This window comes from Miniopterus natalensis, chromosome 13 (genome assembly GCF_054644295.1).
Source record: "Miniopterus natalensis isolate mMinNat1 chromosome 13, mMinNat1.hap1, whole genome shotgun sequence".
Lineage (NCBI taxonomy): Eukaryota > Metazoa > Chordata > Mammalia > Chiroptera > Miniopteridae > Miniopterus > Miniopterus natalensis.
The window spans coordinates 20,040,146-20,051,756 of NC_142093.1; the positions used below are offsets into that span (position 1 = coordinate 20,040,146).

The window sequence follows — 11,611 nt, forward strand, 5'->3', positions numbered from 1 at the left end:
GGCAGAGGTTTTTTTGGTTTTTTTGTTTGTTTGTTTTTAATAGCTACCATCCCTAACTAGTAAGTGGCTTGGAGTTTTCATTTTCTACATGTTATACCAATGAGACATTCTAGGATTTTTCTTACTTTTTAAGGGAGTTTTCAAAAGGATAAAATTGTTTGCAGTTTTCCTAGGAAGATTAAGCTGACCTGGAAATAGTCTTAAAACAGTATCAGTTGGGGCTTCTCCAAAATAAAAAGTGATCATTTTTGAATGCGTAAGAAGGTAGGTAAAGTTTCCATAAATTGGTTAAAAACTTGAAACCTGACACCTGCGGAGTGTTGGCTGTTTCTCGTTGTTCTTTAGTGGGTCTGTTTAACGTGAGGTGGAATCTTTTGTTCCCTTACTCTGAGAGGGCAGGTCACTTGGCATCAGCTTTTGGCACTTCTTGTCTTAGAGGAGCATCACAGTGGAAGTCATAAAGTTGATTAATTAAATACATTCTCAGAAGAAACCTGTAATCTATGGCTACTGTCCAGTTGCAATAAAGTATGTTTTTTATGTACCTTTTGAAATGGAAATGATCAGTAAACATGCAGCATAGGCTTCAAAGTACCCAGCTTTCTGCTTTTAAACTCAGGTATTCACAAACAGAAGCTATTTCTGTCACCTGGATAGAAGACAGAATTTATGAATTAGGTTAGCTACCTAGAAGTTTCAGCCCATAGTTCACAAGTTACTAAAGTTCATTCATGAACGTGTTTAGAGAGGAATTCCATTGATAGGTAAACTGTTGGGATCTTTTAGTCTTTCATTTCCTACCTTGAATACACTAAGGCATATGAAACAACATCACTAAACATGGGTGTTGTTTTTTTATAAATTCTTTAAAGCACTTTCCTCTCATAAATAGTATTTATTTAAATCTGAAAGAGAAATTATCTCTTTCCAGATATGAGTTATATAATTGGCTTCAAAATTGAAAAGAACTGTTCATTATGGTTTCTGTTCCTGGCTTATTTTAGTGGTGGATTTTTTTCCCATCTGAAAAATTAAAAACAAAACTTGCTGCTCTTGTCCCGTCCTGTTACATGAGATTAACATAGCGATTTTATTTTTCTAGTCTTCTCCCACTTTCTCCACCCCAACCATTTCTTCCTGCACACTGCACTTACTACTCAATAATTCTCGCTACAATTTGGGTTTGTCATGTTCAAGACATTTCATTCATTCATTTTTACAAATATTTTTTAGTGCCTGATCTGAGCCAGGCAGTGCTCAACTCTAAACTCCTCCAACCAGCTCTGTGTACTATCTGTAACCTGCCTCCTCTCACCCAGTCTTTGGTCGTCCATCCTTAGTTCCCAGACTTTTCTTTGTATCTTCTATCTCTCCATGCTCTTCTGAAACACCATTTCTTCCTGCAAGTGCTCTTAGAAAAAGGTCTGATAAGAGTCATTTATTATGCAGTTGGATTTAAGTCATTGTTTTACCTCTCAAGATGCTTTTACATTTCAGCGTTTCCTATAAATGTGAATGAAAAAGTGTCTCAAATTTGGCTTCCCTGGGCAAGTGTTGGAGGTATTAGAGAGGCAGAGTGCCCCCTGCTGGTTCCTTTGAAATCATACCAAATGAATGGCCCGCCGCTTTTCCCTCCCACCCTCACACTGTGCGTGTTCCCTCCCACCTCCACAGCTATGCAGCTTTCACTTCTGCCTGAACTTCCCTCGGGGTTTAGCTCTACCCATATCTTGCCAACCCATCCTCCCTAGAGCTTTTTCTGTGTCTGCTACCATTCATTTTCCTCTTGAGAATTCCCCTACTACACTTAATTGTTTTAATTAGCTCATTTGTTTTTCTCCACCTCTAGCATAACCTTCAAGAACACTGATCCTGTCTTCTTTTTCTATTTGGACAGTGCCTAGCAAAGAAACACTATTGGCATTCAGTGAATACCTAAATAGAAATGAGCATGCCTAGGCCCGTATAATTATATTTACATTGTATCTAGCAGCATTTTGCAAAATGAATTCATCCTTTATTAGAAGAGGGAAACAGGTCATACTTAAGGGCATTATTAAAATTTCTTAATTTAAGGGAGAAAAGGTCAGGAACCATTTTTTTCTATAAATGCTGATATCTGAAAATTACTGATTTTTACTTCTTAACAGGTGGTTTGTTCTGGATGCAGAAACCAGAGATCTAGTTTCTATCCACACAGACGGGAATGAACAGCTCTCTGTGATGCGCTACTCACTAGGTAAGTAGATTTACCCCCACCCTGGCACTCACAGCATTTCTCTGTAACTGCTTATTTTCACTTCCAATAAAGCAGACTACTTTTTTCTCTACTCTCTAGAGTTAAGTATTGAATATGTTTCCCCCAATATCAGATTAAATTCTGCTACAGGAAACTGCTAAAGTAAACAACATTCTAAATCATCAAGCAAACACAAATTTATAATGAACTGTTGTTACAACTCATTTGCAAATGAAAACAGAAAACTGTGCAGTCAGCGTCCCACCCCTTTGTTTGGAACTACACATATACTTAGAATTTTGAACAGGTAGTAGGCTGACTGTTACATCTATTTAGCAACCTTTTCTTTGTGTATAAGAGAAGAAACTATAGTAATATTTAAAATACACAAATTTTATAGGCCCTTCAAGTTCTTTAAAATCTAGTTGCATTGTTACTGGATACATAGTAATGATTGTTTGTTAATTAGATAAAATACTCAGCAACTCAACAATTTGATAAATTTGGTTAGCCTTGTTTGAATAATTCTTTGTACTTTATTCAAAAAGTTAAGTTTCCATAATATTCCAGTTTCCTTTTCCCCTTATTATTATGATTTTGATATTATTCTTCCCTGGAGTTAGGAGTGACATTCACACATATTCAAAAATATATTCCAGTAGTTGTTCGATCAGTGTGGGGTCCAAAGGGTCATTTCGATTACTTGTAAGTCGTTTCATAGGAAGCAGTGAATACTAGTCTCTAAGTTGAAAAAGGAAGGAAAAAATTTGCTTAGATCTGTAAGCCTGGCAAGAGTTGAAGCACAAAAGGTTTTCTGATTTGGATTGGCTTTTTTCAGTACTGTAGTAACAAATAACTACTGTAAACGTAGCAATTAAAATTCAAGGATCAGTTGGACTTACCAACCAACTGCTATGTGGTAAGTGCAATAGAGGAGACCATAAAGAAGAGAACATGGTCCCTCCCAAAAGAGCCAACCTTGTATTTGGAGAGGTCATATGTGCTCAGCTGAAATGAGCAATTTTACGCTCAGCTTGCCGTATGAATACTGTGACTTAGACCCATAAAAGCAGGTCAACCTCCCTGGGGCCAGATTGTCACTAACTAAGAGATGAGGGTGTAGACTCCAGAGCCTGGGAGTGTCTCCAGGAAAGGATCATGCACTAGCCTAGATGAACATTTATTTTCCAAGTGTGTTTAGTGATGCGAGGATTCATTCATCAGACACCAAATAACAGTTAAATTGATGAGATTGAACAACATTTGTAAAACAACAGTTGGTATAGACCCAGTAAAATGGCAGTAAATTAATCTGTCAGTGTATTTCTCTAGTCAACACTCTTTCCCACTTCACTCTAGATGGCACCTTCCTGGCTGTAGGATCCCACGACAACTTTATTTACCTCTATGTAGTCTCAGAAAATGGAAGAAAATATAGCAGATATGGAAAGTGCACTGTAAGTAGTGAAGTAAAATAAGTTGTGAAACTGTTGGAAATTTTACTTGTGTTAAAAAGAGAGTTGCATGTTTATATTGATGTATCTGTTGTTTTCTGCCCTCAGCTGCTTTAACCTTTAATCTCTATCTTTGAAAACTAAGATTGCCTGACAGCAGAATATTGCAATTCCCTGGGTACTCTAGAAAGCTTTCTTCTTTCGATGGGAGTTTATTATTTGTCTCTCTCTATTTTTAAGGTGGTTTCTTAAATCTATTTTGATAAGAAACCCTTAGAATAACATTTTCAAAATGGAGTGAGTCAGAATTGAAAGGGTCACTCAGTTTTAATCCCGGAGTCCCATGTCCTGCCCACCTTCACCCTGCAGTTTTCTGTATCACCTCTTTGCCACTAAATAATTTATATAGATATTTGTCTGCATTAAGAGAATTAACAGCCCAGCCAGGCGTGTGTCAGCGGTTGAGCGTCGACCTAGGATCCAGGCGATCGGGGCTCAATTCCTGGTCAGGGCACATGCCCGGGTTGCAGGCTTGATCAATGACTCTCATCATTGATGTTTCTGTCTCTCTCTCCCTCTCCTTTCCCCTCTCTGAAATCAATAAAGATATATTTTTTTAAAAAAGAGAGAGAGAATTAACAAACGTATTTTCTTTAATTTGTTGCCATTTCAGATTGACAAGGTTATCACTTTAAGATGAAGATTAGATTCAATTCTGTAAATATACTGGGTACTGACCTTATGGCAGGCGCTCTGCTAACTAGAGAAATGTTCTAGGCACTAGGAATTGTGCAGGATGTGTTCCTTGTCCTGAAAAAGTGTACATTTGAGCTGAGGACGTGATGAGAAAGACAACTAGTCCAGCAGACTGGTCAAGGGCACAGGCTCGGGATCAGGCTACAGACCTGAATTCTGACTTCACCGTGTACAAGCTGGGGCGGCCTTGGGCAGGCTGCTTAGCCCTCTGCCTCTGCCTTTTCATCTGTAAGGTGAAGATAACAGTTTCTGCCTTACTGGACTAAACGAGTTAATGCATATAAAATACTCAGAATAGTGCTTGGCACATAATAAGTACTCAGTATACGTTAACTATTACTTTTGTAGAAAGTGAGGTAACTTGATGTGTATGGTGTCAGGAGATTAATTTAGGATTAGCAAATCACACAATGAGTTAGTGGTTATTGGCACAGATTCTTTAACAGCCTTTATCACAAAATAGTTTCAGGGGATTAACTAAAATAATTAGTTTTTCTTTTATTAATAAGCAAAACCCAGGCCATTTACTATTTGAAGAAGAAACTTATTTTTTTGCATATTTTGTACCATGTGCTAAAACCAACTTATAAACTGGTTTACAAGCAACCTCAACGTTTTAGAATTTATTCAAAATATTTGTGTTTGCCTTGACAGCAATTATAAATCATTATCTATTTTATTTAAATCCATCTTTTAGTCCATTTATTACTTTAATATTTGTGATAGGGAATAATACACTAATGCCTTATTGCGCAACATAATTAAATGAAATGTTCCACTGAAAGGAATTTTCAGGTTACTGAAGTTCACCTTCATTCATTTTTACCTCAACCTTTTTATAAAGTCTCTGTCTTTAATAAACTGAATGTATCAAACATAATCTTGTGGTATCATAACATTTTACAGGTAGCACGCACTCAGCTCAGCCCTCATTTTATGGACAGAGACTGTTTCAGAGAAGATAAAGGACTCATCCTTGGTCACATCTTGATATAGTGGCAGATCTGGGACCTGAACCCCTGTTTTCATGTTAGTGGAGCAAACTTTCTAATGTACAATAATGCCTAGATCTTTCAATATGTATATTATTGGACTGTGCTCTTCCAGTACAACTGATTCAGAAAGGAAACAGCAGTGTGTGACACTGGATCATGACAAGAATGACCTTGGAAGTGTTGAGAAATGGCAAGTTTTTCAACTGTATGAGACTTGGCCTTCTCTGATTAGGCAGCGTTTATCTTTTGAACATTTGAAAGTATTATATCCGTAGGAACTATTAAAGTTTGTAGTACTGTTTGAGGCTATAATGAAAGGTTCAGTTACTCCACTTTTCTAATTATCTCCTGTTTTGTGTTTGCTTCCAGCTGTCAGTTCTCCTTGCTGTCTGCTTCCACCAGCTGGTCTATGTTTCATATTCACTTCTTTTATCTGTTGTCTGCTGTGATATAAGACAGACAGAACTGAGCTAATGCTGGCTCTGCCACTTACTAATTTACGACTTTAGGAAAGTTAATTAACTTCTCTGAGTCTTAATATCATTATCTTAAAATTGGAGGTTTTAATAGTTCCTACTTTATAGGATTGTTGCAGAGATTAGGTTTTTGTTAAAATATGGCTACTGGAACTACTCTCAGAGTTCCAAGTACAAACGCTGTTTTCTGTTTTCTTTCCAATATTTTCCTGTTACAAGTCAGTATTTAAGAGACCACTGTAGCTGCAGAAGTATATTTAGAACTTCAGAAAATGTCCCTCTAATAAATTGTAACCAGGCAGTTGGAGCTTGTCCCTCTTCACGCATCACTTTCTGTGGAATGTCAGTTGAGAAGATGACTGGCACCCAAGCATGGAAAGGAGTGCAGGCCAATCAGTGGTGTTCTTGATGAGGTCATTACAGGCCAAGGCCTTGCTCAAAGTCTCATGAGCTAAGAAACAAGACAAGATCCATTTTAGAAAGGTTGACTTATATCATCCAAGTTCTCCAAAACTGGTTTTTAAAATATCAGTTTATAACAGGAACTGTAACTGGCAAGGGACTGAATCTTAGTTTCCTCTGGTCAACCAGATTTTCTCTCTGTAAGCAAGCCTCGGGACACCGAGTGATAGTTAGAGTGCCAGTTTATTCATTTAAAGTAAGATGCATAAGTGCCAAGGGGATGGGACGTGAGGATCTTCTAGCCAGCACTTCCCTTTAAGCAAGAAAGTGCATATGAAGTCAGAGTTTAATCAAGAGTGAGCTCAGCACCTAAATCCACAGCAGGATGAGAGCTGCCCCTGGGGCTGGTCTCGGTCCCATTCCCTCTGCTCTGGGCATCAGGTGGGTATGGCCACACTGCCTCTGTGGCTCCTTTTCCTCTGCAGACCACCACACCTGTACCTCCACCTGAATAACGCCTTCAGATGGAGGCACACGTACAGTCAGGTTGTGCTCTAGATTTGCTGCCTTGAAGCTATTATGACTCTTTGCCCTTTTTCTGATTTGATTTATTTTATGTTAATTCTAAAGTTTAACTCTTCGGAGATTTGAGGGGAACATCCAATTGTAGTTTCCATAAACAAACAAAACTTGCTCTTCCATTCATTGAAATTTATTTCCATTTTCCACTGACCCCAGATATCTTTCATCATCTCCCTGAAGTTATCCTTACCCACTGAACATTTCAGTGTTTAGAAAAACTTAGCATAAACTCAAATTTGGAGATTTATTGTGTATTCCCTCTTCTCGGTATTCTTTAGAAATGTCTAATCTCATTTAGAATCATAAATTTTTTAGCATGTAAAGGGCAGAAAAGAGTGTTATCTTGTCAGTGCCATTTGGTGAATAAATAAAAGTGAGGCAACTGTAGCAGGAACTCATTTATCACAGTCCTTTCTTTTGTGTCCTGACCCCTCTGAGCAAGCCAGTCTCCATTAATACAGATACCTTACTGTATAAGTACATGCATAAGCTAAGTAATCTCTGAAAGTGGCACAGGGTGAGTTAAAACTTTGATGTGTGTCTGTTCAATCCTTGGAACTCTGGAAAACCTCAGCATATGCTAGTAGAGTCTAGCTGAGAGCACTGTTGTTGGAGTGTCCTGATTTTGGAGCAGTACAGCAGGGAGAGGAAGATGCTTCATTTGCACCCCTTTCTGCAAATAGCCCAGTGTCCCAACAAGGAGCCTTTTTTCTCTGCCATGGACATTAACTAGCTTGCTCTGTCTGCCTGTATTTTAGTCTAGCCACTCGTTATGTCACTGGATTATAGTCATTAAGACATTGCTTGTTAAATAGCAATATGCCGATCACAGATTCCATGGAAAGGCATGAATTTCATTGTCCAAGAAAGCAGTAAAAACAAGACAGTCGAGCATGGCTCAGAGCTTGCTTCTTACAGATTAGTTCTCAGATGTGCTGCCTCAAAGATCTGGGCTAAGACCAGCGAATGGACATATTTTCTGCTGAAGCTGCTCTTGTACTTGCTGTTACGTGGCAAATGATACCTTCTCACAAACACACCCATCGGTTTGTTTACTGTGAGTGACTGAACCTGGCCCACCTCGTGGAAGGAACCCCAGTGGTCATCTAAGAAATAATTTGTGAGCCTGGCCCCTCGGGGCTGGCTGAGGAGTTGAGGGTAAGAGAGGTGAGTGGAGTCATCCCTAAGTTCTGTTCCTCCGTGGCAGCCTCTCACTTCCTCTCCTGTGGCCTGTCTCTGCCCTCACGTCCCGCGTGTGCCCTGGGAGCACCCTGTCTTCCTGCTCCTTCGGGCTCCGCATCTCCCTCCAGCGCACACTCACTCCTCAGCCTCATCTGTAGCATTTTGTTCCTCATATTAGATCGTGTAATTTAGAAGGATCTTTTTTATTTCACTTCCCATGAGAACTTCCATCTTCTTAGTGTTTAGTAAATATTTTTAAAAGTGGTTTGACTAAATTATAGGATTCATGAGTTCATGATAGTATCATATATTCTCTGTGTAAGCAGTTTGATTTTGTAACTGCTGCTATAGAAATCCTTTAAAGGCTTTGGATTCAGAAGCTCCTTTTAATTTGTCTCCTGCAAAGCCCTAGGATTTGGGGCTGGGGCTGACATGGATCTGATTTTGCTTTACCTACTGGCCTTCTCAAGTACAATTTAATATGGCATAAGGATTTTAGAGCTAAATAGAATTTAAAGACTGCTGGTTGGTTTTCTCAAAGACCCCTGAGTCTTGTGCAGTTAGAGTATTGTTAGGGTTTAGTTCCATTGCCTCCTGTACAGTGTTTCTTTCCTGTACTGTTTTGAAAATGTACTGAAAAGGTCCTTAATTACTTATAAATTCCTTTTTTTAAACGCTCCTTTTACATTTCTTTCTGCTCATCTTCAGTGTTACAGAAATGAGAGAGAAGCATGATTTCAGTGCGGGGTTTAATTTGATCCAGAGCCACCTGACCTGGGTTTGAACTCTGCCCCTAAACTTCTCTACCTACTAAGTGGGCAGCCTCAGTGAAGGTTGCTGTGAAGTTCAGAGTTGATAATGTGTGTAAGGAACTTAAAGTTAATGCCCCATGCACAGAAAGCACTCAGCAAATGTCGTGTGTTATTAGCAGTAGCAGTAGCATTATTCTCAGTAACTCGAGCCCTGGGTTGTACGTAGGAGTGTTTTTAACACAAATTTACTATAAATCTATGAAAGTTCAAAATTCTTTTCTAATTATGGACAGTTGTGTATTTTCTTTGAAAGAGTTTAGTTGTCCTGATTGACCTGAAGGCTCCATTCTGTGTGCAACAGAATAGATTATTTTATTGTGCACCTCAGTGCAGCATAGTGGCTTTCTGTTTGACCCAGATTCCTGCGTGCCCTGTGACACTGCTGCTCAGAGACCCTCACCTAGGAGATGCAGCGTCAAAGTTGCAGCGATGTGCTAAAAGTTGAAAGTATTACAAAGTCTGTTAGGATAGGCAAGAAGTGCTGGTAAAAATAAGTGTTCTTTTTACCAGGATTTTGGTAACTGAAGATACACATCAAAAAAGAAGGGTAAAAGATTTTTTAACTGTCTACCTAGAAATCTCCAGGAAAGTAATCCATAAAGCCGATGCAGTATTTCAACAAGGCCGTAAGATTCAGTGTCACTGTAACAGGAATTCTGTTGCAGTGCCTGGTGACTTAAACAGATGAGGGATATGTTCTCATTTGAAAGAAGCCATCAGGGACTCAGGGTTCTTCTTTCTCTCCATCACCCTCAAATAAGACGCTTCTGGGACTCCAGTCATCACATCCCATTTGCAGAAAGAAACAAACAGAGCAAGGGGGAGAAGGCTCTCCTCCTCCTGTCAGTTCTGTGAAAGCTTTCCTGGAAGCCCCACTCAGGGACTTCTGCCATCCTACGTGCAGAAGAGCTTGGGAAATAGTGTCTTTGCTGGGCACTTAAGGAAAGGGCAGACTGTGGGTTAAATAGGCAACTAGCAGCCTAACTCTAAAGATCAGCTTTGTCTCAAACCAGCAAAAGCACATCAAAACTGCAGTGAGGAGAAAAATCCTATTTGCAAGAGCATTAAAAACCTTAAATAAATGTTGCAAGAAAAGCACAGGAAGCTAAGTGAAGCATGGCTGAAAGACAAACAACTAAAAAAATAGAGACAGCATGTTTCTAGATTAAAAGACTTGATAAAAATATCTTTCTCTGGGAATTATTCTCTAAATTTTATGTGCTTGCTTGTAGATTTTCAACATGGTATTTATGAGTTTGATAAAGTAGTTCTGAAATTCATCTGAAATTTTCCACATACCACGAAACTATCACAGTTGGCTGGGAATAGGCAAATAGATTAATGGAACAGAAAGGAGAATCCAGAAACAGATCTCTGCTCATGTGGAAATTTGCTAGGTACTAAAAGAGGTATTTAAAATCACTAGAGAAGGAATGAACTGCCCTCTCCCCGCGTTACCTGGCGTTGCAGCTACGAACACCACTTTCTGCGTATGAAGTTAAATACCATCCAGCTCCCTGGAGCACTGGCCACATTCTGAGCACTCAAGCTACGTGGCTAGTTGCTGCTGCGTTAGACGACCCAGCCACACATTTTCCTCACTGCAGAGCCTTCAGGGGACGGCCCTGTCGTAGAGGTGAGGGGACACCTGGATACCTGCTAAGTAAAATAAAACCCTAACTCTGAGCCTTGGTACTTTTTTAAAAACTCCCCAGGTATTTTTAATAAACAGCCAGGGTTGCAGCCACTGACATAGGTGATCCTCTGTGCAGTTGATAAAGATTTAGCTAAAATATTTCTGATTTGTCCATAGTCACCATTTTGGGCTTCATCACTTGTCACTATTATTGTCGTTACATCGTGTAGCTGCTTAATGGCAGTAATGAAGGTGCCAGCTTAGAGCACTTCCCCTGTTCCTTTCTAGGGAGGTGTGCTAGGTCTCGCGCCCAGCTGTGTCTCGGGCCTTGGGGTGCTGTCTGAGGCTATTTCCCGTAACCGGGCGTGTACCTTCCATGGCCTGTGGGTTGGGTGGGCAAGGACACTGAGGTAGTGTCTGGGAAGGTAGCATTATAGACTCCCAGTATCCACGTTTAATCTTTTCTTTATTTAGATGCTGGAATCCATACCAGGGAAAAAATACTTTATTTTCCAGTATGAATTGGTAACTTCCCCAAGGTCTTTGCTGCTTTTCCTACTCAAGAGTCTTTTGAGAACACTTAACATTGATTTGCCTTCTAAATATGTTTTGTGTCCAACACAGATGTTAATTACATGAATATTATGTATACATACAATGCTTTTGATCTTCTAAGTAATGCTATTAAAGGCTTTTCACAGAGATTCAGATAATTTTTATATACTTCTACATTAGGATGAATAGTTCTTGGACAACTGTACTTGGCCATGACTAATCTGGTTAAATCCTTCACTCATGTAGCAGAAGTTTTCTCATCTTAAAAGCATGGCTTCTACAGATGCCAGAGCCAGGCATCAGATTCATGTGAACTGTGAAGGGGTTTGTGTGAACCCCGGCCTCCTGCTGTAGTAAAAAAATATCCAGTAACCACATGTGTCTTTCTGGCTTTGAAAACGGATTTCTTGCTAAGTTGGTGGGCCTGTGTGACTAGCAAGTGATTCCCAGCCTGTTTCCAGCGTACCACCTAAACTCCTTCAGGAAGTTTCAGTTTTCAAATTCATATAATTTAAATTTATT

The 11,611-nt window shown here is 39.4% G+C and overlaps 1 protein-coding gene across 3 annotated transcripts in view; it reads left to right on the forward strand.

Annotated features, from left to right (window-relative positions):
• Positions 1 to 11,611, forward strand: part of EML4 (EMAP like 4) — a 128,096-nt gene that overhangs the window by 110,408 nt on the left and 6,077 nt on the right. For all 3 annotated transcript variants that reach the window (XM_087823513.1, XM_087823514.1, XM_016216324.2), the window contains 2 exons: positions 2,151 to 2,239; positions 3,599 to 3,696. In XM_087823513.1, coding sequence (XP_087679639.1) covers positions 2,151 to 2,239; positions 3,599 to 3,696 — 187 coding nt within the window. The remainder of the gene's footprint in view (positions 1 to 2,150; positions 2,240 to 3,598; positions 3,697 to 11,611) is intronic.